The following is a 27,888-nucleotide window of genomic DNA, read 5'->3' on the forward strand; positions in this document are numbered from 1 at the left end:
ACAGGTGGGGAACAAAACCCCTCTCCCCTCCCATCTCCACCCCCCACACACCTCCCTTGTCTGGCCCATCCCTGTGCTCACCATCCCCTGGGGAGCTGCAGATGTCCTGGGTGGTCACACTGGCACCTGCAGCGTGGGGCAGAGAGGGCTTTGGTTGGAGGCACAGCGACCCAGCTCACCCATGTGCCCCTGCCCAGGTTCCCACCGCTGAGTCCTTGCTGGGGGAGCCCCTTCCCACCCAGGTATCTCCATCCTGCACCTCCTCCATCTCCTCCCTTGACACAACCCGGAGCCTGTCCTGTGTGGTTTTGCTGTTCCAGGTGGATGCCCCTGGCTCTCTAAAGCACTCCAGCATCCGCTCAGTCTCACCCTGCGATCCAAACACTCCCTAGACGTGTTGGAGAAAGGTGCCCTTTGCCGAGAGCTGCCCCGTAGCTGGAGGAAGCAATGGTCTCCCTCCCCTCAGCCCAGCAGCTCTGCCCCTCAGTGCTGCACGGCTGCTCCCCACAGCCTGTCCCCATCCTCCCCTCTGCCCAGGACGGGCCCTCTCCTGCCCCGCTCAGCACCCCTCCCGCCCTCAGCCCCAAGGCAAAGGAATCCCCCAACTCACCCAGCAGCAGCAGGAGGAAGGCAGGGCCAGAAGGAGACAGCCCGGCACATCCCACCCGCCCCAGCATTTCTTGGGGTGCTGCGGCAACAGCCTCTCCTTGAAGCCTCTGCTTTCCTCTGGGCTGGGGACAGCGGGTCAAGAGCTGCCTGGCCCGTGGCTTGCAGCGCGCCTGGGGTGGCCACTGCTGCACGTCTGTGGCCAGCAGTGCCTTTCCCACAGCGAGAGGCTCTGAGGAGCGGGGGCCCTGCTGAGCTCAGCCCCCGCTGCGGACGCTGCGCCTGCAGAGCCCCCGCCTTCATTTCCCTCCCCTCAGAGACAGGAGCACGAGCCATGTTTGCCTGTCCCTCGGGGGCAGCATCCTCCCGGCAAAGCCCTCCTGCCCCTTCTCCCCGACTCTCCTTCACCCTTTGCTGACTGCTCCTCCCGGCTCTTCTTCAATGGGGATGGAAGTGATTCTGCCGGGGGAAACCGGGCAGGGTCAGACCTTGCTACAGGACTCTGGGGGTGGTCGTCAAGGGCATGGGGTCCCAGGTGGGCAGAGGTCTCCTAGAGAGGACACGAAGTTTGCAGAGATGTTCGGAGATGTCCACAAGTCTGAAAATCCTGGATGAGCCCTATTTTTTCCAGATGAGCCCCGACTCAGCATTGCGAGCATTGAAAGGTGACATCACCAGCAGCGCGTCCTTGTGGCCAAGAAGGTCAATGGTCTCCTGGGGCGCATTCAAAAGAGTGTGACCAGCAGGTTGAGGGAGGTCATCCTCCCCCTCTGCTCTGCCCTGGTGAGGCCGCATCTGGAGCGCTGTGTCCAGTTCTGGGCCCCCCGGTTCAAGAAGGACAGGGAACTGTTGGAGAGAGTCCAGCGGAAGCTACAAAGATGATCAGGGACTGGAGCATCTCTTTGATGAGGAAAGGCTGAGAGCCCTGGGGATCCCCTGAGAGGGGATCTTATCAATGCTTATAAATATCTGAAGGATGGGAGTAAAGAGGACGGGGCCAGGCTCTTCTCAGCGATGCCCAGTGATAGGACAAGGGGCAACGGGCACAAGCTGGAACACAGGAAGGTCCACCTCAACACAAAGAAAAAGATTCTTTCCTGTGAGGGTGGGAGAGCCCTGGAACAGGCTGCCCAGAGAGGGTGTGGAGTCTCCTTCTCTGGAGTTATTCCAAACCCGCTTGGATGTGTTCCATTTAACCTGCTCTGGGTGACCCTGCTTTGGCAGGGGTGGTTGGACTGGGCGATCTCCAGAGGCCCCTTCCAATCTCTGCCCTTCTGTGGTTCTGGGGAAACCTTCAGCCCCTCTGGAGACCCTTCAGGTTGGGGTTGGAGTGCAGGTCTGGAGACTGCCAATGCTGAGACCCCATCCCCATCTGCCCCTCAGATGGACAGCCCTGAGGGGTGGCTGTGGGGTGCAGAGGGCCAGGCACAGCCACCCCTTAGGCCTGACTATGGGCAGGTGGGCTCAGCCATCCTCAGGTCGGCACTTTTCCAGGACATATCTGCTGGTGTGATGGCAACAGAGAAGGAAACCCTCAGATCAGCAGGCACTGGGGCTGAAAGCTCCCTCCCAGGACACGTGGCCCCACCAGTCAGGAGTAAAGCAGCTCTCCCGGCTCTGCTCAGAGGGTTCACTCAAAGACAGAGGAGCAACATCAGCCTCCCTCTTCTGAGGAAAGCCTTTATAACTCGCCTCCCAGGGACCCTCAGCTGACCCAGGTACCTCTACAAGGGGACTGTGATCAGCCCTCTGGTGCCCAGGGACCTACCCTTGGCTGCCGGCATATCAAGCTGACAATATTTTATGACTAACAACTTTCTCTTCCAAGTCCCCCAGCTGCCCACCTGGACCTCCAAGATGAAGGCAGGAGGCTGGTTATTGAGGAGAGGAGGCTCTGTAGTGTCACCCTGGTGAGTGGTTTAGTGCACGTAAGCGGAGACATGGCTTTGCTGCAGATCTCGCACAGCCTGGAGCTGCAGATCATGCACACACGTGTCACAGAGGGGCCACGAGAGTCCAGGTCTGCAGGGGCACCCTGTGGCTGTTGCACTGGGAGAAGAAAGCCAGACTTGGTGCAGTCTGTGTCCATCCTTGGAGCACGAAACGGAGAGGGGTCAGGGCCCAGTTGCAAATGAGTTATTGCCCGGCAGAGATGAACAGAGAGCAAAAGCGGTGGTGTAAACCAGAGCGCAGACAGTGTTCAAAACAACTACCGTCAAAACTTGAAAACAATTCCGGGAGCTTTCACCAGAAACAGCCTTGACTTTGTGTGTCTTCAGCAAGTGCAGAGATCTCCCATCTGATAACTAATGTTACGCGGCCGGTTTAGAGCACTTCCTCATGTGTTGTGATATCGTACATCCTTTGTCTCAAGGTAAAATTGCTGCTTATTAATTGTCTGAGTTGGGAGGTCAAGATTATTCACAATTAGTAATTGTTACTGTGATGTTTAACAACTAAATTAACATTAGAGCAGGCTTCCCTAATCTGTCTACAAGGCATCTCAAGCTGGAAGAGCAAACCCTTTTTACATCCTGGGTATATGAGCACACCATGACTTTATTTTCCTTTCTCTTCGGCATCTCTCATTGCATCCCACTCAGTTTCCCATTTTATTGAAAAGCTTAGATTTCACAATTGAGCTCTATCTGCACCCCTCTTCTAATTTGTTTAATTGTATACCTCTCTATTTTGGGGTCTCTGTACAAGTACAGCTGGCACTCGGCTTCAGCTCTCATCATCTTGAGAAACTTTATGACTTGACACTGATTTTGGCAATAATGCAATGGCAAGAGTCAATGGCTTCTCATTTTTATTTGCCTTCTTTTACCTTGTATCAGTAAGGAAAAAAAAAAAACAAACCAACCCAAGGAAACACAAAATAATTTAGGTTGGAAGGGACCTCTGGAGGTCATCTACTCCAATGCTCTGATCAAAGCAGGTCTAGTAAGATGAGGATGCTTGAGCCTTGAACTCCTCCAAGGGTGGAATTCCCTCAGCTTGTTTTAATATATGATCATCTTCATGGTAAAAAGCAACCAAAACAAATTTCCTTAAGTTTTATTGGAATTTCTCATGTTGCAGCTTGTATCTCTTGCCTCTTACCCAACCAAGGTGAATCTCCAAGAAGATGTCATATGCACAGAAAAATACAGGAAGGACATTGAGCTCCAAACTGAATTTGAGCTCCCTGAGTCTTACAGACTGTTACCCAGGGAGGTGGTGGAGTCTCCATCCCTGAAAATATTCAAAAGCCAAGGTCCGGGGAATGGGCTCCAGGTGGCCCTGCTTGAGCAGGAGGGGTGGATCAGATGACATCTGGAGATCCTTTCCAGCCTCCGTTAGTCTCTGCTTTTATGACTCTGTACAGAGTACGTGACATCTGAAACCACAGGTTTCAAAATCTAGAAAGTCAGATTGTAGCTGTGTATGCAGCCAATTACCCCGTGTGTTTTAATTTCCAGTTCCTCTCTGCTGTTTAATCACTTGCAAACATAGCAATAGTGTTTAAGAAGACGAGCTGTGTGATATAGAGGAGCAGAAGACTTTCTTAGTCCTCTGAGTTGGTGAAGTATTGACCACCGAACAAGATGTTTGTCAGAAATCAATTCTTGGGTTTTTGGAAAAGTCATTATAATGTCTTGTCTGTATCACTTTATTCCATAATTCTGATTGTAGTTGAAGAAATAATGGAGATTGAATTTAAATGTCCTCAGAAGGTGTCATTAAAGCATTGGTACGTTGTTTCCTACTTTTTCTTTCGAGCGTTCATTGTATTTTTCCTGACCTTGACCTCCAATCCTTCATTCATGACCTGCATTTGCTGCGCTGGGAAATGCTCGTGCTGCCGGACGATTAAGATAATGTTTAGGATACTTCTGCCTCCTCTGATCTGGTGTGTGATCCTGCTGTGCGATGGCAGATACATAGACTGTGTGGCTTCAAGAAGCCAAGGAAACAGAGATCAAAGTGCAAACCAAAGCAGTGCAGCAGAATTACCCAGTGAAACCTCCACAATATCTCAGGTAAGAGCCCTGGGAATCTAGGACTTTAGGTATTTTAATATCGCTTATTTTGTGTGTGTGAATAACCTGGAATGTGTAGCAATATGGAAACCATTTCATCTGGAGAATGAAGTGTAAAGTTGCAATTCTGATTTTTATTTGATATGTTTCCTACATTTGCATTACCTTTTTTTATCAGTCCAAGTTTATAATACACATGTTCTTCTGAGGCTAAAACCTGAGCTTTGAACATCTGACTCCATGGTTATTCTGGAAGTTTACACATGTGCTTTGCATCTGGTTCTTAAAGCAAGTTCTATGAAAATCCGAAATAAGATTATTTACTATTTGAGAGAGAGACCCCAACATTCCTTGTTTCAGTGAGTTTCTCTCTTACCATCAGTCGTCATTTAGCAATGGCAGGAGCAAGGAATGTCTTTTACAAGAAGAACTGTGTGGCTTAATAATAGTGCAAGGCTTTAATATGGTAAAGTTCTCCTCTCAGGTGCAAAACATTTTTAGGAACATAAAGTCCTTTGACACAAGTGGATTTACTGTTTTCTCCTCCAAATTGCAGGGATTGCTGTTTTTACTGTTGTCAGCTTGCTTTATGGCCTGTACCACATGTTCCTCTTCTGGTTCTGCTGTAACGATGAGGAAGAACATTGGAAAGACAAGCTGGAGAGTTTATTAGAGGAAGAAGTAAGGAAACACATTGAAGAAATGAAGAAAGAGCGTGCAGAGCAGATAATGGAACGGAAAGTGAAACCTTCTCTCTCAAGTTAATACTAATTTCTGGGAAAATGTAGATTTCAGAAACACAGTGAAAAAAATAAAGGAAGCTGTAGAGTGTGTTGTTACAGAGACATGGGGGAGACAACAAGCAGTTAAACAAAGTGTGCTTCTCATCTCTGCAATTATGAAATAAGAAATTATACCCTCTCAACAAGGTCACCTATGGCCACACTTATGCTGATGACCCCCAGTTTTCCGTAGATCTCATCCCTCTTACACCTTTTGGACTCCTAGGTCTACTGCCAGTTTGATATCTTCTCTTTCGTACTCTACTCTCAGGTGATATTAAAAAGCTTTATTAAAGGTTGTCTGGTAGTCTTTGTTTATATGTATTTCTTATCTCACCTTTATTGCTCACTAGATTGCTCACACCAGAACAGACTTCAGAAACCAGCACTTAGTTCTGAAGAGGTGGGCAGCTACTCCTGACGAAGGGGCCAGAGCAGGTGCTGATGCACCAACACCAGGAGGCTCGATCTGTCTGTCCTGGGCTTGCTGGGGAAAGCACCCGCCTTGTTCCCATCTCAGTCCTCCTTCTACACCGGAGCAGGTCTTGTCGGCACTGGTCACCTTATTATCCCTCTTCCTATCTCTTTGCCCTCATTTTGTTGCTCTTTCACCTGTCTTTTTCCACTCCAGTATCAGTTTCTGATCCTAGTTTTGCTATATCTGTACAAACTGGTACTTCTAATCCTGTTGCCTGGACAATCTCGGCCACTCAGGCTTTGTCTTTGCATAAAGCAGGGAAGAAATAAGCAAAGAAGGAGGAAACATCTTCAGGTCTTAAAGGGCAGGCGAAATGTGAGCTGGTCCTTCCTGAACATTGTGCTGGTTTTCACTGTTCCTGCTTGCAAGGAATCAATTAGTCCTTAATTGCAATAAAACTTTCTAAGCACAAGTCAAGTGTCGGTGTCTGTATCACCATCAAAGGGGGACCACGTGCTCCGTTCATCCTCAAGTGAACCGGCCTCCTGGGAGGTAGGGCAGCCAGCTTTCTTGAAGGAACAAAGCAGGTCTGACCTGTTGCTCAAAAGAGGGGAAATAGGGGATGAGCGTTGACCAGCAGCGTGCACACCTGGCCTCTGGGTTCAGAATCTGAAACTCAGTGCCACTGTGTTTTTTCTGCCTCAGCGGAGCTCTGCTCCCTCCATTGCACACCAAGAATTTGGAGGCTGCTGCTGTTCTTTCAAAATGTATTCATGTTTATGAAGTTCTACAGGACGGTGGGGGGACGATGAGCTTCCCCACCTGTTTTCACAAAGAAGGTCCATGGGTAAGGATCAATGAAATCCATGGCCATGGCTATAACGGAGCTTAAGACAAAACCACCTATAATGTACCTCAGACAGGGACCCAAGGCCCAAGCCTGAGCTTAAATGGAACTCCTGGAACCTAAATGGAGCTCCTGAAGCTTAAATGGAGTTCCAAGGTATGTGGATTGAAGCCCCACCCTGGGAAAGTTGCCCACTGCTCAGCTGTCAATCACCCCTCAATCCTGTGGGATCAGAGACCCCAGACTGTCCAGTGAAAACATTTTCGAGAGAGCCAGCAGAGCCCAAGCTCAAGCTTTACTTTCATTTGCCCAAGCACTTCTAGTTCCATCACATTTACCAGAATGACCAAAATCTGGAACCTGGCACAGAAACGAGGAACACTGATTGAACAGCAAAGATCAGGGCACACTTTTTACCTAAATCCCAAATGGAGAGAGAGGCTCCTGTAGGACACAGATATTTCCCTTGAGGGAAGAGCTGATGCTTGCACGTCTCTGGCTGGGGCCCATCCCCACTTCTGTAGTCTGGCTTTCTTGAACATGCAAAGCTACTTAGGCCCTTTTTGGGGGCAGAAATTTGCCAACAAGACAAAAGCAGAGCAGACAGGGTTTGTTACCTGCTGTTGGAGAACAAGGTGGACCGGGGAGTGTTACTACTTCTCTTGCACTTTGCGCTGCTGAGGATGCTGAGGCCAGAACTGCCCAACTGAGACCTGCTTCTCAGGGTGAGCCCCCAGAAGACCTGGGATCATTTGTTCTTACCCTTTTAGAGAATGTCCTAACTCTGCCATCAGACCTTCTCCGGGACAGAAAAGGGCCGAACGGTGTATAACTCACAGAAACTATGAGAAGAAAACGGGGAGCCAAGAGAGGAAAAGAGAAGGTGTGAAGATTGAGATCTCAGGCATGGATCAAGAGTACACTGGAGAGAGAAGAAGATCAGAGGATGCCCAGCAGCACTCACAGATGTCCGGGAGACCAGAACTGCTCTCCTTGGAGTTGTCTGAGATGTAACTTTGTCCTCTTGGTGATGTGGGTGGACAACTTGACCAGGGCTGAAGACTTCCTGCAACCGGTTGTGTCATGGACGGGGACACACAGAAGGAAGCAGGAGCTGGAAGTGAGGAGAGGGTACTCAGAGAGTATTGAGAGGGCACAGGAAGGTTCAGAGGTAAGATCCACACCAGAGCTCGTGGAAGCTGAGGGAGTCACAGGGCACTTGCTTAGGTATGTTTTGCGTGGAGATATTTTGGCTTTACCTGATCTAGCTGATGCACCATTTCTAATAATAAAGAGACTTTCCAGGCTGTCTCTCGGACAGCCAGCTCACCCACTGTGCCTGCTTGTCGCAGGAAGAGAAGTCCCAAGGACTCCTGATCCTGGTGCCACGTCCTGGTTCTCACCCAGCACCACATCCCTGTTCTCATCAACTGTTCTCATTCCTCTCTTCCTCCACAGCCTGCGAGGTGCCTGCAGAGCTACCACTTGCTCTGTTAGTAAGACTAATGGTGGATGGCCAAGAGCACTGTCCACTGGGTGCAAAAGGAGACAGCAGAGAAGGAGGGACAATTGCCCCCGCTCATTTTTTCACCCCAGGGAAATATTTCAAAATAGCAGCCTTTGGGCAATACCTAAACACTGCTCCTTGTCATCTTCTTCATCAGAGCAGAGTCTCCTGGACATGGTGAGCAGCAAAGGTTTCTTTTCTCCCCTGCTCTGCTCCCGCCATCTGAACCCACAGACTCAGAAACCGGTCTCGCACCAGAACGAACCCAGTAAGGGCACTTTGGCTTTCTCTGAAAGCAGTCTGCCGGCTGTTGGCTACAGGCATTTGCTGCGGTTTCATTCTTTCTCTCACTGGCAGGAACTACTGGGGCATGACCCTCAGGACGGTGAGCTACGCCACAGAGAGACTGCCAGGGTCAGAGGAAGACCCTGCAGAAATACTCTGTCACTTCATGCAGCCTGTGATACCTTGCTCGGCCTCCAAAGGCCAACCTGGAGATGCCCAGGTCAGCATTAGGATGCGTGTTGTATCTGCTTGACCTGCACTGGTGTCTAAATTCAGATGCCAGGAGTCCTGGTTTGAGGTCAAACCAATTTTCTTTTCAGTAATTTTACTTTTCAGCTAAGTCTCTTCTAACTCTCTGAAATTAACGGCACGGTTTTCAGTGCCTGCTTCTCGCAGAGGAGGTCTGACGTTTACAGCGAATGCCCAGGGATGGTGTGCAGAGAGGCTCCTGCTTACACTTACTGCTGTAACAGCCGAGGTCCACTCACTTTGATATGTACCAAGGTGGAGGGTTGGAAGCAGAAGAGCGGAGAAGGGTGGCACCTGCAGGGAGGAGGGGACGGGAGAGGTGACCCAAAGCTGCCCAAGGGGGTGTTCCATCCCACCTGCCTCGTGCTCAGTATAAAAGCCGAGGGATCAAAAGGCTCAGCTTCTTTCTGCAGCCGCCAGCGTCCAGGGAGGACTCTGTCTGTTCATCTGCCTTTGATCCAACCTGTGTGTTCCTGAACCCAGTTCTTGAATCCAGTTCCCGTCTGTCACCGAGCCCAGTCTGGGACTTTCCCAGTACCTGCCAGTGTCGTGATTGTCATCCTGGGAGTGCAATATGGCTTTATATATATTGTACAAATTTTCGTTATTTTCTTATTAATGGTATTATATTTTCTTTTTATTATTCTATTCTTAATATTTCATTAGTTTAGTTTCTTTTCAGCTCATAAGTCTCTCTCCCTCTCATTTTCTCTCTTCTCCTCTGAAGGGAGATGCTCTCCCTTCTCTGAAGGGGACACAGGTTAAAGGCAGCATCTGCTGTTCATGGTAGTGGCCAGCCCAGCCCAAACCATGACATCACCACGAGGCAACACGCAGGCAACTTTATCACGTACTGTACCCCTGACTAAACTGGAGCTGAAAAACCTGGCTTCAAGGTAGGCAGCCTCCCCTAAACCACCCAGTCCTGTGCAAGGAGGTTTCTAGTGGCACTTGGGTTGTCCGTGGGCATCCACGAGACCTGCCTGGATCTGACAGGCACGACACAAAGCTTACAGAAGACATGCGGTTTTCTGCAGCAGCTGAACATTGTCCTTGAAGCAGGAAAAGCTCTAAAGCAAGGACGGGGGGTGAAAAGATCTCGGCCAAGCCAAACACCAGGGGATTTTTCAGCTTCGTATTAACAAAGGAAAGGGAGTGGATGTCCACTGCCGGCAGTAAGGAGTGCCTCTGCTGTATCGACCTGGGGAGCCCTCTGCTCTGCAAAGCACCGGTGACGTTGGTCTTGGGGAACTGGAAGGAATCACTGTTCCAGTTGCCCCTCTTCTTCTGGCTTTTTAGGGGAGGTGTGAGATGTGAGGCTTTGAGAAAGGAGGGGCAGTTTTACGTGGGTCACCTGTAACACTAGAGGATCTGGTGCTTTCTTAGCCGAGGACATCGTGTTGGGGGGCATCAAGGACCAAGGACATCTCTGGGGGCAGAGAAGAGGAGGAGAGCAGCCTTTGTTGCTCACCATGGCCAGGAAGCTCTGCTCCGAGACAGGAGATGGCAAGGAAGAGTGTTTACCACCTGAAGGCTGATGTCTTGGAGGATTTCCCTTTCACGTACTCATGCCCCTGGTTCAGTAAATTCCAGCAAGCCCTTCCGCTGTTTTCCTTTGATAAGCATGAGGACTGACAAGGAGAGCAAGGCTGAGCAGAGTTCTTACCAAATGGAGCTGCGTTCCTTGAGGATCCTTGCCATAGGGACCTGAGACTGCCTGTCCCTCTGTCCTGACACCACTGAGAACAAAATGGGGCCAGCAGCTGGAGTTTCAGGTACACACAATTGAACAGGGAGATTTCTAGAGGAGAGAAAGGCAGAAGACAAGCTGATAACTGATGCAGGGTCGAGATGTGAGGGTGGTGCCCAAAGAAGGAACCACCCAGAGCGATGGTGCAAGTACTTGGGGTGGCCGTGGCAGAGCTCCAGGAGTGCCTGTGTGCACAATGCTCTGCACTTCTTTAGTCATGTCTTCATCTTCCATAATATTTTGGAAAAAATTTTGGAGTTGAGAAGCCAGTTCTCCCTGCAGCTTCTCCTGCACTATCTCATCCTTCTCCCTTTTAATAAAGTTCCCATGAGAATACGACTATAAGTCAATGATCTCACTCTATAAATAGTGGACAGTCCCAGAGCCCTTGGAGCTCTCCTGCAGGGCAGCGGCTGCACGCCAGGATCTCCCCTTTGGTGAGGACGCTCGCTTAAGGTTCTACTCCTCGAGGCTGAGAGATTCCTTGCCGCAACAGATTCTCGGTAAGTGACTAATAGCATGCTAAACTTTGAAATCTTAGCTAAGTAATAGGAAGGGTTGATTGCGCAGATATAATCCTTTGGACATAATCCATTGACCAAGTCTGGGACTAGGACTGGATCCAGCCGCACTCAGAGTCCTCCCTGAGACGGAGTTTGGAAAGCAAGGGGGTCCTTTCTGAACCTCGTGACTCAACGGAAGGGTCTCCCTGACAGCTTGTCTGACCATGTCCTCTATGCAATAAATAATAGAGTGTACCTTGACATCGAATCTCGTAAAACACTATCGCATTTACTACTGGTTTTATCGCATTTATTACTGATTTTGTTAAATCACTGTTTCCCCTTAATAAATATTTCACTACTTCTCTCTTACGAGTGAAGGTAATCACTCCGCCCGCGACAGACTGAGATCTATTTCCAAACTTAGATGTACTCAGTAATCTTTGTTATGATGGGATTTTGTAATGATAATGTAAGTCCATCTTTAACATATGAGCCACTCGGCCATTTTCTCTGATATTGACCTACAAATACTTTTTGGCAACTCTTTTTTCAGAGTAAATCTCAAGATTTCACAGCTGAAGCAGGAGAGGTTCTGGCTGCATTGAAGGAAGAATTTTATGAGGACAATCAAGCCGGACCAGAACTCTGGGAACTGTTTCGCCAGTGAAACTGTGCAGTCGCTGCCAGGGACAGAGGCAGAAGAAAAGTCACATCTTGGCCACTTGACCATGTCTTTCCATTCTGTGGGTTTGTTGTTTGTGACCACAAGACTAAAAAAACTTGCCATTGACAAAACTTTGCCAAAACTTGCCCTTGACAGGGCTCTGTGAGGTATGTTTTGCTCAAAGCCAAACCAGAGACAAGGTCGTTCCCTTCCAGGAAGCCCTGCTTGCGAGCTGCTGAGCAGAGCACACTGTGGCTTCTGTGGTTTTCCTCCCCCTCGCACACCGTCTGCACAAACACAGCAAAGAGGACAGGAAACATCTGCAAGGTGCTCCCCCACCAGCCTCCCTCTGCCCCAAGGCAGTTACTGCCATGGGAGACTGTTTCACAGACTGGTTCAGGTTGGAGGCCATCTGCTCCAACCCCACGGCCCAGGTAGGGCCAATTGGAGCCGGTTGCCCGGGATCATGGAAACCCAATAGAGCTACCTACACGAAAACTAGTTTTGGGTACGCATCTGTCAATGCGAGATGCTGGAAGAGATCAGCAAATCCCCATCATCCCTAGGAGCTTGGTCTGCTCTCACCTCAGAAAGGTGAGGGTGAAAGTGATGAACTGACTGGACGTGGGTCTGCTTGGACCTGAGGAGCTTTGGCTCGTACATTTCACAAAGTCATCATAGCAAGAAATTCCTGTGACCATAAAGCCCCTATGCCTCAATTTGCTGCTGAACCTCTCACCTTCCTGGAAATCTACCCAGTAAGGCCTGGAGCGTGGTCTTAGAGGGGCCAGAGCACAGTTTGGAAGAGAAATGTAATTTCATTGGAATGTGCTTATCCCCAGGGAAGTTTCCAAAGGCTTGATGTGTCTGATTGCTCTAAATGGGCCTTGGGCCACTCACCTGGACCACAGTTTCTGCTCCAAAATGCCTGCAGGGCAATTAAGCACCTGAAAGACATGTCCTGGCTAATTAACATGAAAATGGCCTCATGTGGAGGAGACCTGGACCCTTCTGAGGGTGCATGGAGTGACAGCCCAGGACATCTCTACCGTCACTAGAGGTCTGCATGTGAGCAGCTGAGTCAAGCGCCCCATGTCCAACAGAAAGAGTTATATAGGGTTGTATATATAAGAGTTATATAGGGCTATATAAAAAGAGTTATAACAGGGTTGTGATTAAAACATCTTAACTTTTTCACTTTTAGGGTAAACCACAGTTACTCAGATATCTTTTTTGGTCGTTCTCCTCTCCCATGGTGTCCCCCGTACCAGCTGTGACTGGGACAGAGGAAAGACTCTGGTTATTGCTAATTGCAGCAGAATGACTTTTCCCTTGAAACAGAAAATTGATTCCAGCTGGGCTATGGTCAGAGCTGTTTGGCACCCTGTGATGTTCAGTCCTCTCCGTTGAGAGAGGGATCTGATCTCACAGTCTGGAGAAGTTACACCAATGACAAAATAAGCCACGCAAACCACAACTCTTCCAACGATACAAGCTCATAAAGCTGTGCTTAATTGTCACAGCCCTATAACCCCCCCCTCTGAGACACTGGCTGTAAAACCTGTGAGAACAGAGCAGGATGTTCATTGACGGCCAGAGCAGCCAGAAAGGTCCACCAGCCCTCTCAAACCTCCCACAGAGCGGGACCCTGGTTTGACCTAATGCCTGCACGTCCCCCAGGAGTGTACAGCCAGAACGACCCAAGGGGTCTGTCCATCTTCCCACGTGTCCCCAGATGTGCCATGTTGCACAGCAGGGTGGGAAGGACAGTTCAGAGACGTGGGACAGGGAAAAATCCAAATAATCTCCCTAGGAGACTGCTCTGCGGTGGCTTTATTTTTGTCAGCATTTGCTCTTGTGTCTGCATCGTGCTGGGCAGAACTGGGGTTGGCTCCTGCTATGGGGACCTGCACTTGCATTTGTGCTGCAGAGAAATAGAAACTTCTTTTTCTTTTTTTTCTGCTCCTCCAGGCACCTCATGGGAGGAACTGCCATGGGAGGCTGCCCAGGGAGGGTGTGGAGTCCCCTTCTCTGGAGATTTTCAAGACCCGCCTGGATGCAGCCCTGAGTAACGTGCTCTGACATGCTCTGGGCAATCCTGCTTCAGTAGGGGAGTGGGACTAGATGATCTCAATGGTCCCTTCCAACTCTAAAACTTCAGTGAAATTCAGTGAACAGGAACCCTCAGAGGGAGAACCTCAGGGGGAAAAAGCAAGCACCCTATTTTTGGGGACCAGGGATCTCTAGTAAGACTGGCTGATACATCAAACAGCAACAAATAAATGCAGCCAAAGGCCATGGGGAGCCCCAAACACCTGCATTTCCCTTTCAGGGAAACTTTGGAATATGGGGTCTAAGACAGTCAGAGCAGGAAAGATTTGGGTCACCCTTCATCAGCACTTTAAATGTCACCCACAGGTCCCAGAGGTCAAAGTCAGCACAACATCCCAGCACTCGGCACCACAAGAAAACCATTGTTTCCAATTTTATTGTCAATTTAGTGAAGGGAAACATGGAGTAGAAACTTGTGGGAATGGTGAAACCAAGGAAATGGTCGCTGCAGAAGCTGTGGGTGCATCCCCTTGTCCCAGGTTGATCGCTCCTGATGGGTCCGCTGGGGAGGGGACGGAGAACATGGCACTGCAAACGTCATGCCCAGGTGGGGTTCTCGGTCTTGGTGGATTTCCCAGTCCAGACTCGTCTGACTCTCATGGTCAGGGTTTGCATGGAGCAAAGCAGGGCTTTTCCCTGACCAGCCCTGCTGCTCTGCTACCCTCTCCCTTCTCCCTCTTCATGGAATCCATGAGGTTTACTGCACCTCAGGTCAGTTTTTCCTGTATTATTTTGGAGCCAGACTGCTTGGGAAGTCCCAGTCTGTGTTGTGGTTGATGGTGAGGGGTTTCCCCTCCTCTCCTGCCTCACCAAGGCCTGGCCTGAGGAAGGGGCACAGCTTTGTTGAGCCTTCGATGCCTTTGATGGGGATTTCCCGGATGCAGTCTGAAGTCCAAACAACGTAGAAGGAGAGTGTGCTCAGCTCCGAGTCCAAGTTGTTGCCTTAAGAGGCAAAATAGTTCTGGCAGAAAACAAACCCCCTTGCGTTCTAACGCTCCTCACCGAGGCGGGAGGCTGGGTGCAGCTGGGTTTAAATTCTGAGCGATGCCCCATTCACCACTATCAGCCCAGTCGAGTTTAATATATTAAACTGCCACGATTCCGGATACACTGACAGTGGACTGCACCTTCAGTCTAGTCGTGCTCACGAACCAGCACGGCCGCGCTCCAGCATCTGGTCGCGTTCAGCGAGAAACCCAAACGGCTAGCTACTTAAGCGTGCGGTTTATTTAAGCAACAGAGAGAAAAGTTCTTATGGTTTGCCGGTGATAAATACACTGTCTGCAAAGCGCGTGCGAGTAAAAATATTGTTAATGGTACAAAGCGCGCGACAAAGTTCCAAACAATACAGCCTGGCTCTAAATGTCACAGGTAACCCTCTGGAGAGATTTCTAAGTTCCCCGAGGAAGCACTCGGCACAGTCTAAGCCTTACCCACAGGCGTCCCTATGGGGGGAAGAAAGGCTCAGCCCCTCGACTGGTCCCGGGAGTCAGAGGCAGTCCCTGATGGGGTCCTCCCTGACTTGTTCATGATAGTGGCTTCCCCAGCATCCCCCCTTTCTCGGGCTATTTTTATCCTGTTTTTACCTTCCAGGTGGAGTTTGAGCGACTCTAGTCATACATACCTTTATTATGATTGGTGTAAAATTCTCTCGCCTTGCATTTAAAGGTAGAGTTTACGAAAAATTCAGGGCGCAGGCTCGAGGAGGAGTGGTCGCACCTTGGAGGCGGGTAGCCTTCGGGCTGGAGGTGTGTTTTGGTGTTAGAATGACATTGTAATGAGCAAAGTTTGCACAAAGGGCAGCATTTCACCAAAATTTGACAGACGGCTGGCTCAGGGTAGCAAAGATGCCGCTTGTCAGTTCCACAGGACCATCTCGTTCCCACATCTGCTGTGTGATCACAGAGCTTGGCCGTGGGATCTTCACTCCACTCCATCCTCCGTGGTGCTTGGACAGCAATAGTGTTCAGGGAATCGTAGCTGTAGCGGATTCCTCGCACACCAGCTGCTGCCGTGTTCCACCCTGGAAACGTTTCGATCTTATACCTTTCCTTAATGTGTGAACAATGCCATATATTTCTAATAAAAATGATATTTTAGGAATTATTCGACACCCCTGCCCGGATGCAGAGGAAAAAGTGGTTTCTTTTCACCAACGGTGAAAAACGGCCCTGCGGTTGGGACGCCAGGGACATGTTTGGGGGAGGGGGACAAAACTGGTTTGAGGGCTTCTGGGGTGGGAGGTCCGGGTTGGGGGACTCGGGGGGAGGGTGGGGAAAGGCCAGTTTAGGGGGAATCGGGGGGGTCTGGGCCAGGGAGAGGTGGCCTGTTCCTCCCCAGGAACCAGGCACTGGTTGACCTTCAGGAGGTTCCTGCTGGCCCCTTTCTCCAGCCCAGCCAGCTCCCCAGGCCCCAGCACACCCACTGGGCTACCAGCCACCACCACCCCCCAGTTTGCTGGGGGCCGGCGGTGCCAGCCCGTCCCGCTGGGGTCGGGCACTGAGGGGGTGGCAGCCCCGGCCGGGGGACGGGAGGATGAACCACAGCAGCAGGGACGGGTTCCAAAACCCTTTATTTTTGGCAGGTGTGCGAGGAGGGTGCAGGAGCTCGTCTCCATCTCCCAGTCGCTCTCCTTTGTCTCTCTTCTTGCCCTCCCTCCAGCAAAAGCATCTGTGTCCCCGGCCCAAAGCAGGCCATGTCCCTCCGCAGCCTTGTCCCTGTCCCTGCCGGCTCCTCTCCCTCCCATCCAGCCTGGCACCTCTGCTCTGTCTTCCTTGGGAGAGCACGCCTGGCCCTGGCCATGGCTCAGGGGTGGCAGGGGGGGCCAGGAGTCCAGGGGCTCCCGAAGGGACAGGAGAGACAGGCTGTCATCACGGGACAGTTGGTGGCTCTGGGGCTGGGGGGGCTGGCTTTCTGGGGGGTGCAGGGACGACAGGGAGCTGCCAGTGCTGAGGGGTGGCAACGATGGGAGGGAGGGCCGGGGGCCTTGGAGGTCTGGGGGGGACAAGGGGCACATGAAGCTCTCCCTGCTGGGATGGGCTGTTGTTGGCAGGGAGGGCAGGGAGCTCTCCCAGTCACCAGCACAGGCCCGCCATGCAGGGAAAAATGGCCCCGCCGGTGGGTCGGTGTCGGTGCCCGGGGCCTTTCAAACATCCCGGGGGGGATGGAGCCTCATCGGGGTGTTTCCCGTCGGGATCTTCTCAAATACTCTGGAAATGAGAGAAAAAAAGGGATTTTTAAGTCCTTTCTCCAGAAATCCATTAGACTCAGATTCGTTATTTCCTACTTGTGTGAATTCCTGGTCTTTTTGGCCCGAAATGATACCGTTCTGGACGTCGGTGGTTAAACAAGATGGATCGTTGGGGGTTATAATGTGACAATTAATTGGGCAATCACTTCAAATGAGGTCAAATTAAAACTGGAGGCATTTTGCTGGCTGTGAGGGACTGGAGTGTGCAAGCCTCGGGCCACAAAACTCAATGGAACTTGAGTTTGTCCTGGGCAAAAAGGGGAAACCTGAGGCTTTTGCACAAGGAGGGGCCGCTCTGAACCTCACGGCTCCGGGGAAGGTCTCCCCGACTCCAAAAAGACAGAATTTTTGGGTTGAAAGTCAAATGAAACCACCAAGAGGCACCTGGGCAAGGGCAATCCTCCAGCTGCCCTTCCCTTCTGCGCCCACCGGACCCCCCCCCCGCCCAGGGTGCTTTTCTGAACCCAAAGGAGGCATTTGGGGAAGAAAAAGGGAGGGCTGACCTTCCGCACTCACCTCAGGGCAAGTCCCAGCACAGGGAGGTCCCGGGATCCCCGGAGGAGCCGCAGGCGCTGTGGGGCTGCGGGTGGTGACACCCCGGCGTGGGCTTGTCTTTGGGTGTCACACGTGGCCTCTTCTTCTGGTGGCAAAGGGCCTGCAAACCAGGGACAAAATAACTTGAAATGTCTCAAAAAGGCAGAAAAATAAGATTTTTTTTGCCATGGATTTCACGCGTTTTATCAGCCCAGGTAAAGTCTAAGCACTAAACAGCCAAAAAACCAATGGGAAAATGAGGTGCAAAGCCACAACGGGGTGCAAGAAAAAAAGTATTATTTCTACTGTCCCAAGTGGAAAAGCACTTTCCTGTGACTGGCTGAGGAGTTAGAGGTAGCTGAGAGGTGGGAACGGGCAAAGCCATGCAGAGATGTCTCCATCAGCCCTCTCCAACACCTCCCATCCCCTCGGCCTCCCTCCCTGCAGACAGGGAGTGGGTGACACCAGCCCAAAACCCACCTTTCCCTTTTCCCTTCACCCCTTAGTCCTTCTCAAATGTCTGGCGGATCAGATGGGGCCTTTGGTGGACTTTTCTGATGAGAAGACCCTCCAGATATATCCTCTCCCATGCTTGGGTGCTGCTGGAAACAGGTCCCGGTGCTGGACGTGCCTTTGGGCAAGGTCTTGTTGGGCTCCAACCGTATGAGGCGAGGTCCCCAGCCAAGACTTGGGAGGGACTCCGGCTCCTACCTCCATGTGGTGGAGGATTAAGCACCTACGAGGCCCTCAGAGACCCACGCAAAGGGCTGACAATCAGAGGCAAAACAGATTTTCAATTAATGGACCTTTTTAATTTCATTTATGCCCAAGAAATGCCGCTATGATGTTGACAGCTGGAGCCAACTCTTCTCCTGCAAGTGGCTCGGGCAGCGGGTTTTGGCCAAGGGCTGTGTCTCTGAGGCTGCAGATGAAGCAATTGGGTGCCCAGGGCTCTGGAGAGGTGCTTGTGGAGGTTGGAGATGCAGTGCAGGTGGCTTTGAGCCAAGGGATGCCATCTTGGGCCAAGTTCCCCCAGCCAGGGCCTGCGGGAACTGGCAGTTCAGCGTGGTCCTTGCCAGGGATTGCCCAGAGCATTTCTCTGGTCTCACCACAGGGAGGGAGCAACAAGCTTGTGGGGGAAGCCCAGGGGATCTCCGGAGTTCTAAGGAGCCTTTGCCTGCTCCAAACCAGCCTGGGAGCTCCACTGCATTTGCTCGATTAAACCAAGCGTGGAGCTCCACTGGCAGGAGCTCAGAGAGGTGACGAGCGTGGAGCTGAGGCTTGTAGAACCCCCGTCTGTCCCAGGAGCAGTGGGAGACGGCTCTTCAGTCCAGTCTCCTCTGAGCTTCCATGGGTGGAGAGGGGTCTCCGTGGTCCCGTGCGCATCCTCCCCTGCTCCAGACCCTCCCAGACCCGTGTATCCTCCCCGGTTGCTGCACAATCACTGGGCTCAGTCCCTGCGCTCCGTCCCCAGGGGGGCTGGATTCACCTGGTTGGGATCCCTCATTCCCTGGTGGGTCTTTAAACCCCCTCTGTGGGGCAGGCGTGGAGATGATGTCCTCCAGGGAGAAGCACCTTTGCCTCTGAAGCCAAAGGAGTGCGCCTGCCAGAAGATCCTCAGAGAGAGACCTCTGTCTGCCCTTTCTCTCCCCTCCTGCACCTTTCTATTGTGGGCCGCTCGCTTTTGGTTTCCTTTTCAAATCTCCAGTTGTATTTCCTGCTCTGGGATGTTTCTCTTCTCTGGTACCCCAAGGGTAGAATGTGACTTGGGGGGGGCTGAGGCTTGATGTTGGGGAGAACGTGGAGGGACCAGAGCTTCTCCAGTGCTCTGCATCTTCTCTAGCCGTGAGGAAGCTTTGGAAAATCGGGGAGAACATGAAGCTGAAAAGCTTTGAAGAGCAGAAAACAGCTCCAGTTAATCCCAGAGCCCAGACAGCCTGGGAAATTCCCAGTGTTGAAGGGAAAATGCAACCACCAATGAGGCAGAGACCTTTTGCAGATGCTTTTCCCCAGCTGCACCCAAGCTGGTTCAAGAGAGGGTGTTTGAGGGGAGCAGAGCCGCCCCCTCAAACGCTGCATTATGAAGGGAGGGCTTGTTTCCTACCACAAGGCTTTTTTTTTCTAAGCCCGTCAAAGCTCTGAAGAAAGGCCAGGGCTTGTGTGTCTTCTCGAAATAGCCTCAGGGTGGGGTTTGCTGGTGAGTCCCGCACCTCCAGCATGTCAGGGCTTGGGGGGGTTTAGCAATGCGACTTGCAAGCCCCTGTGCTCTGGTGGTGCTTGGAGGGGGGTGTCCCTCCTTCAGGGTTTGGGGGATGGCTGCAGCTTGGGGCTGAGCTGGGAAGGTGGCACCTGGTGGGGTGCAGGCACCCAAACTGCGCTTTGTTCTCCTCTGGCTCCATCCCTCTCTCCAGTGGATGCTGTTGACGCCATCAACCCTTGCCCTGCCTGGCAGGGGGGTGCGTGGTTTGGCTGGAGTGCCCTCCCCGTCAGGGATGCGGCATTTGTGAATGGGGATGAAGCTCCTTTGGGACAATTTGGGAGGAGGTCGGATCTCCCATCCCGACCTAATGTGGGTGCTGGCACTGCAGAGCCTCCCAGGCTGTGCTGAAAAGGCCTTCCTAAGGAGGGGGGAAAGCTGCAGCCTGTCTCCTTCCTCAGGCAGTGGGGAACACAGCCAGCTGGGCTCATGGCCATGGGAAGAGCTGGTCCAGTTGCCAGCCCTCCAGCCCCCTGCCCTCCCCCACCAATTTTTGGCCCCGCGCTTGGAGATTTGCAGCCGCTGCTGCTGCTGGTTTCAGTTCTGCTCCAAGGCCAGCTCAAGCCCAGCAAAGCCTGGGGGGGACACGGGTCTTTGTGAAGGAGGGGTTGGGTTGATGTTGGGGAGCGGGAGGGAAATGTCCTTTCTCAAGAGAAGAGCCCCTGCTGCGCGCACAGAGGAGTGCTCTGGCCAAGCGGTCGCGGGGTCGACTTGTGAGGCTGCAGAGCGAGCAGGAGGCGAATACCTCGCTGCTGAGAGAGCTGAGGGGGGAAAGGGAGGGCTTTTTTTAGAGCCAGGTCAGCCGAGGCCCAGCAGCTGCAGCGAGGAGCAGTGGCTGGGCTGAGCTGAGATGGTGCAGAGCTCGGCTGAGACCATGCTGCATGGTGGGATCCACTGTTGTCTAGCGGTAAGTCCCGAGAGTCTGGGATGCTGAAGATCCCTGGAGAAGTCATGAGCATCCTCCTGCACTCATGTTTCTGCCTGGCATTTCCTCCTTGACTACTCTATATTGGAAGAGTCCTTCCATATTTCCCCCTGTCTTCTCCAGGGCAGACACACACGACCGTGTCCAAGGCACAGCTGAGAGCCTGGTTCCTCACAATCCCTTGTGACTTCTCAGATGCTGCTGTTCTTCTCCCTGGGCCAAGAGAGTCACTCCTGGTGGCAAAATCCCCCCCTCCTCCATGCAGAGAGACAGGCTGCCACCAGAGTCCTGCTCCACCAACTCAGCCAGATGTTCAGGGCTGACTGGACAGGATCCCTGGGGCAAGTGTTCCCAGATGTGGGTCTTGCCAAGGCAGAAAGAGCAGGAGAGGCTGCTTGTTGAGAGCCCCTGACATCCCATGGCCAAAGACGAGCTCAGGAGACTCAGCCAGCCCACAGGCATGAGAAGGAGGCAGGGGAGGCAGGAAGAAAAGCCCCAGAGGATGCGCAGGGGTCAGCAGAGGACCGCCAAGAGACTTTGCGGCTCCTCTTTGTGGGGAAGCGCCTGCGGCCACACGTGGGTTATTCCCAGGCGCAGCAATGCCCAGAGCGGACACCTCTTGTGCCGCTGCCTCAGCTGCTCAGAAAGCAGCGCCTGCCAGCTCCGGCCAGCCAGGGATGGGGAAGGGGCCATCGGGTAGGGCCAGTTGGGCGCCCATGGCCCATCTCCCCACCGTCGCCTTGCTGCTGTTGGGTGAGTGGGAGCTGGGCACGTGTTGGGGACGGGGCTGGGGCTGCCAGGCTTTGGGAGCGGGGCCTGGGGACTTGGCTTTGTGGAGAGCTGCCTTAAATCAGGAGAGAGGTTTCAAGACCATGGGTTGCACAGCGTTGGGCAAAGATCTGTGCACAGGCCTGTCTGACCTGGGATTTTATACCCAGGAGCTGGGCATGAAAGCCCTCTCGGGTACTTCACCAGCTTGAAGAGGCCACTGGCTCCATGGTCCCTTTTCGCAGACCCCAATCCCGTATTCCCGTCCCCGATGTTGCACCAGGAGAAGGGGGATGGACGGCTCTCTTCTTTCTCTTTTCTTTTTACGAATTACTGCTCGTGTTCTGTATTGAGCACCCAGAGAAAGGGTCTTGTGGGACACGTACAGGGGCAGGAATGAGGGATAGAGCTTTTTCGGTTTTCTTGTGCTGAATTGAAATGGAAACTTATTTCCTCAGGGCAATGGGAACTGTCATGTTGGGCACAAAGAAGCTTTGTGCTTGCGGTGCTCTGTGCGCGGTGCAGAAAGTGACCTTTTGGGTGGTTCTTCGTTGTGGGACCTTCAGTTCTGGGGTGCAGAGCTCTGAAAAGGGTAAGGTGAGGCAGAGGTGGAGGCAAAGGGGCAAACACTCCTGGTGAATGTGGGGAGACTTCAGAAGATCTGCCCTTCCTGACACCGTGAGGCTGTGGGGCCGTGGGTGAGACAGGGTCACCCACCTGGAAACATGAAACCCACCCAAAATTGGTTTGGGGAGTCGACACACAAGGAGGCAGAGGAGATGTGTCGCAGACACTCAAGGGTGGGTTGGTTCTCACCCAGTAAGGGCTCAGCAGTGGGGACCAGGGTACGGTCACCTGGATGGGCCACGTCTTACCAACGCTGTCTTTCCCCCATGGTGCAGGTGCCAGTGTGACCACCCAGGACATCTGCAGCTGCCCAGGGGATGGTGAGCACAGGGATGGGCCAGACAAGGGATGGGTGCGGGGGTGGATGTAGGACGAGAGAGGGGGATGATTCCCCGTTTGTGATCCCGTAGAGAAGACACTGGTAACGCTGGCACGTACCACCCCTGTGCCATCTCTCCAGGTGACCTCCTGGCTCCTGAGCTCTTCCTGAACACCTTCCGTGCTCAGGAAGGGGAACAGTTTTTGTTTCGCTGCTCAATTGAACGCCAGGCTCCAGCCACGAGAATTGTCTTCTGCAAGGATGGGGTGGAGGAGCGCAGCCTGAAAGCCCAGCAGGGGCAGCTGAGCTACTTCGTGCTCCTAAAAATCACCCTGAGGAGCGCAGGGATGTACAGGTGTGGGTACCAGCACAGGAACAAGAACAACTGGGTGAGGAGCTCTGCCCTCAGTGCTTCCCAGCTCCTGGCTGTCACAGGTGAGACGTGACACTGGGAAACGGGGAGGTGCCACTCTGGGGCCCCACAAACCCCAGTTGAGGGTAGGAACCCTGCTGTGCTCCATGGCGTGTCCATGGGCAGTTGGGATGCTGGGGGTCGAGGTTCATAGAATCATAGAATGGTTAGAGGTTGAAAGGATCTTCAAGATCAGTGAGTTCCAACCCCCCTGCCACGGGCAGGGACACCTCTTACCAGACCAGGTTGCTCAAAGCCCAATCCATCATGGCCTTGGACACTTCCAGGGATGGGGCATCAATCACATCTCTGGAATTTATTCCTAGTATTTAATAAAATCTCCCATTTTTCAGTTTAAAACCATTCTCACTCATCCTATCACTACACTCTCTGATGAATAGTTGCATTCAGCCCTGTGACTTACCACCGGGGCAACTCCTCCCAGTCCCGGGGGAGCATCCTGCTCCTCTCCTGCCCCAGCATCACGCAAAGGGCACAGTGGTGGTGCCAGATCGAACCCAGAGCCAGAGCTGTGCAATGCAGGGATGGATTGATCCCCAGGGTTGAGAGATGGTGGGTGAGGGGGTCCCCACCGGTGCTTGGTCTGTGCAGTACCTGGGAGAGCTGGAGACTCTCACCCTGTCCCTTTCTCCTCCCAGGCAGCGGGTCCAGCTCCCAGGCAGAGCCGTCCACCACAGGTGAGTGATTCCCTCCCCGCACACCCAGTGTCCCCCAGCATCGGGACCAGGGATGCTGGGCTGCTGGCACCAGGGTGTGGGGAGGATCATCAGCCAGTAACTGGTTCTAACTGGCCAGTAACTGGCTCCAAGGGAAACTCCAGATCTGCATTTCCTCATTTCATCCCCTCTTCTCCAAAACGTTCTCTCCTCCCCAGATCCCCATCCCCCGATTGTCCACACCTTCCCCACAGGCATCGTTCTGGGAGTGGTGGCCGTCTCTCTCCTCCTCCTGGCTGCAGCCACCCACTGTGCCGTGAAGAGAGGTGAGTGATTTGGGGACACTGAGGGGAAACAACGAGGTGAAACCCAGAGGGGAGGTTAAATCACCCATCCTGGTTGAGCATTGCCGGTTCGTTACCCCATATCACAGGAAGGGGAAGGAACCTTTCCTTTATCACCTGTGGGGAGGAAAGTTTGCTGTGATGGAGAAGACCAAATGCCTCCCAGCCCCTGGGAAATATTTTCTCCCAGCCCTCTGGGCACAAGAAGGGAGTCTCCGAGCTGGCCTGAGAGGGGCAAACACGGCTCCTCGACACTTGGGCTGTCCACAGCTGTTGAGAGCTTGGCAGAAGCCCGTCTGGAGTCATGGTTGCACAGACAGGAGTAGAAAAATCCCTCCCTGAGTGAGGTGTGGAGGTTCAGCCCATCATGTTCATGGGGCAGCCCAGAGCATAGAGAGCCAGGGCTGGGCAGTAACTCTGGCTCCCTGCCTCTCCCTTCCTTTTCCTTGCAGGGCCCTGCAGAGAGAGATGCCAAAGGTGAGCAGCAATCCCTCCTGGCTGCGGGGCTGGGGGGGATTGAGATGATAGCATCCCGGGTGCCCTGGGGTGGTCCTTGGCCATGGGGAGGATGGTCTGTGTCCGTGGGTGGCTTCCCCCACGGTGGAGGCAGGAAGGAGCAGGACTTGCCCTGGGATTGACTTCAGCCATGGACCCGATGCAGGAAAGTGCCATTCATGGGAATGAACCCAATGGCTCTTAAAATCCAGGACACAGACCACAAAATCCTTTCCCGCTCCTCTCCAGGCAGCCGCAGCTTCCCAGCCACGAGACTGAAGTGACCGTCGACAATGAAATACAATGTGAGTACCACCTCCTCCCCCCGGGTGAGCCATGGACCCCTCTCTCCTTGGGGACCCCCTTTGTGTGGTTGGACTGCCCTCCAGCACCGCCAGCAGCCCCGAGCCCATCAACCAGCCGTGTGCTGGTCTCAGAATCTGCACACAATTCCAGGGATGTGACCCGCTTTCCACCATCTCTGTGTCCACCCCTCCTTATGCGGGCCCGCAGGACCTTTCCCAATGCCACCTACAGTCCCTGCAATTAATTTCCCAGCGGGAAAAAACAACTGCCTGGTGAGCAAGGGCAGATTTCTCCCGGCTGCGTTGCACCCCGCTTCTTCCCCGCAGGCACAGCCCAGCTTCTGCCTGCAGGAGAGAGGTGACAGCAGCCCAGCCATCAAGGTGACCAACACCTTTTGAGGGCAGGGACTTCCCCCCACACTCGGGCCCCAGGCTGCAACCCAGCCCCTTGGGGCTTGGTGTTTTCCCCCTCTGCATTTTGACTTCACCCTGATTTGTGCTTCAAAGCAGAGCGCAGCAGCTGAGGATGTGGGTCCATTGATGGGCGCCGGTGGGGAAAACATCTCCTTGCAAACTCTGACACCCCCGGCTGCAGCAAAGGGGGTGCTGTGGGTGGGGGAAGGAAGGGGGAGATCTCCCCACCCTCCCTCTGCCTCCGCCTGTTTTCAGGGTGACTTTGGTTTCAGAGGCGGGCGCAGAGCGGCAGAGAAAGGTCTGCTGGTTGGGCAAAGAGAGAAAATGCCGCGGGTTGGGGGAAACGCAGGCAAAGCCCCACATCCCTGCTCCACCTCCCCAGCTGGAAGGGCAGCTCGCTCTGCTGCCCAGAGCGGGGTGAAATGAGGGGGAAACAGGGCAGGGGATTCAGTCCTGACCCCAGGGGAGCTGCTGTTCCAAGGCAGCTGGGTCTCACCCAACCCACAACGGGAAGCAAGAGCTGACAATGTGGTTTTTGTCCCCCAACAGATGCCACCATCACCCACGTTGGACATGACAGGGTGAGTCGTGGTAGAGCTTTTGTGCCAAAGCAGGGAGCGGGGCCCCCAGGGATGGGATGTGCTGGTCGGGGTCTGCGACGGTGGCTTGGGCTGGGGAGTCCCACTGGGTTGTTCCCACCATGAACCCAACCAATGCCCTTGGAGAAGATGGTATATTTCTGCGTCCACCTGCCCATATCTTGCCTCACCTGATTCCTCTCCATGGGTGACACTTCTCCAACAACAAAATAATTTTCCACCAAGAAAATGCTTTTTTTTCTTCATATCTTCAAAAATCATTTTCCTGCTTATCTGAAGTTCACAGCTCCCTCCACTGCTCCAATAGCCCAGAGAAGATGCTTGTGCAGGGCTCGGAGCCAGCAGGGGAACTAACAGGGTTTCATGTTCCCTCCACAGCCTGGCGTGCAGGAGATGAAGCCCACCACAACGTATGCCACGGTGAGCCGCTCCCGCAGCCAGCCCAGATAGCGCTCCAGCACGGCAAGGGCACAGGGAGCCTTGCCCACCTTGGCCTTTTCTCTCGGGCAGAGAGCTCCCGCGCTGGGAAAATGGGGCTGCTGTGCCCAGGTTGGCCTTTCTTGGGCTTTGCTGTCCCAAGGAAAGCGCTGTGTGTTGGGAGCCTTGGGGATGCTCCTCACCTCACCACCTTCTCCACCTTGCCCTTCCCAAACCCACCGCCACCCACCAGCCAGGTCGGGGCTGACAGGCAGCCTTGGGAGCTGCCCGCGGCTTTGTCCCCATCACCAGGACCTTGCCGTGTCCCAACCCCTTCCCTTCCCTTCTCCAGTTCTTGCTGGGGAATGGCCGGCGCTCGGCTGGGAAGGGCAATGCCCACCCACAAGCCCTGTCCGTGCCAACACATCCACCGCCAACCCTTCCACCGTGCCCAGCCCTTGCCACACGCATCATCAATGGATTCTGGAGGACTTTCACCAACAGTGTCTCTGTGATGTGCACAGATATGTACAATGTGTGATATCTCAATGCATATAAAATACATGCCATCTATTGTGGACGTACAGGTGAGCGCCTGGAGTGCAGACATCTCCTTCCCACCCTGTAAAGTGTAACGTGTGTGTACATGAGCTGCGTGACACAGCTACGGGTGTGCTCTGGTATCTCCCCGCACCCACGTACGTCTGTAGATACGGGGACACAGGGACACGGGCACTGATGTGCTCACACCTCTCTCTCAAGAGCTCTGTGCAAGGATGAGGGGGTTTGGCTCAAATGAACAAGAAACCTCCAGGGATTTCTCTCAGCGCTGTCACCTCTCTCTGATCCCGTCCCTTAAGGAATGGGCTTGAGCTGCCCAGAGACAGCCGTAGAGATACAAAGGGGGGGCTGTCGAGATATGAAGGGACACACGGGGATGGAAAGGGGAGCTCTCTCTTGTCGGAGCTCACCTGAGACATCTACCACACCCTAAGCCCTTCATCTTCACACTCTGCTGCTGCCTCTCCTTTCCCATCCTGGCCATGCTTTCCTTCCCAAGCCCAAAGCCCAGCCACAAGGCATTTCCTGCCCTCACCGTACCCAAAACAGCCCATACAATTGGCGTGCTGAGAGGCCAGGAGAGGTCCTGGGGACACCTGGGCTCTCTCAGACCATGGTCTTGCATCAAAATTATCATCAGGTGGTGACTACGGGTTTGCATTCATGCTGAGGCTGCAGCTGGAAAGAGCTTTGCAGATTCCCACGCTGGCTGGGTTTTGATGTCCCCATGTCAGCCCCGTGCACCAGGTTTTGGTCACAGCCCCTGGAGACAGACAGACACTGCTCTTGGGGGGCATTTCCCCTGAGACCTCTCCTGGGATAAGGCAAACAAGAGAAGCTCCTTTGTGTTTTGGTCTGGAACTTCATGATTTTATTTACAGCTTGCAGATCTTCCATGTTTTCCACGTTTGTCTCTGCCTTTCCCAGAGAACTTGTGGGGAGACTTCCCCCATGTTCACACCATGATCTTCACAGAGCTGGGAGCAGGGTATTTTAATTGAGAGGCTCTTGGGGTCTTCTGAGGTCTCTCGAAGCAAACATTTCTTCTAGAATATCTGAAGTCCTAAATTGGTGGGAACAGGAGAATTACAGCTATTGAATCTCCATTCCAGAAGCTCTCCAGAAATGTCCAGGAAATGTCTAGAGGTCCTCATGGAGGGGAGACAGAGCCAGCAAGGATCCACATGAGCATCATGTCTCCGGTGGGATAACTCAGAAACTGGCTGCATCACC

General features: G+C 53.1%; 1 protein-coding gene across 1 annotated transcript; it reads left to right on the plus strand.

The window, feature by feature from the left end:
- The first annotated feature begins 4,196 nt into the window (after positions 1-4,196).
- On the plus strand, positions 4,197-26,127 carry LOC141476416 (uncharacterized). Its single transcript, XM_074165094.1, is given in 10 exon segments — positions 4,197-4,631; positions 5,157-5,386; positions 5,388-5,508; positions 6,336-6,383; positions 21,656-21,680; positions 22,573-22,866; positions 23,503-23,541; positions 23,775-23,846; positions 25,628-25,659; positions 26,056-26,127. Coding segments are annotated over 10 exon segments (1,368 nt in total).
- The last annotated feature ends 1,761 nt before the right edge of the window (positions 26,128-27,888 follow it).

Source organism: Numenius arquata, chromosome 32, assembly GCF_964106895.1.
Source record: "Numenius arquata chromosome 32, bNumArq3.hap1.1, whole genome shotgun sequence".
Taxonomy (NCBI): Eukaryota; Metazoa; Chordata; class Aves; order Charadriiformes; family Scolopacidae; genus Numenius; species Numenius arquata.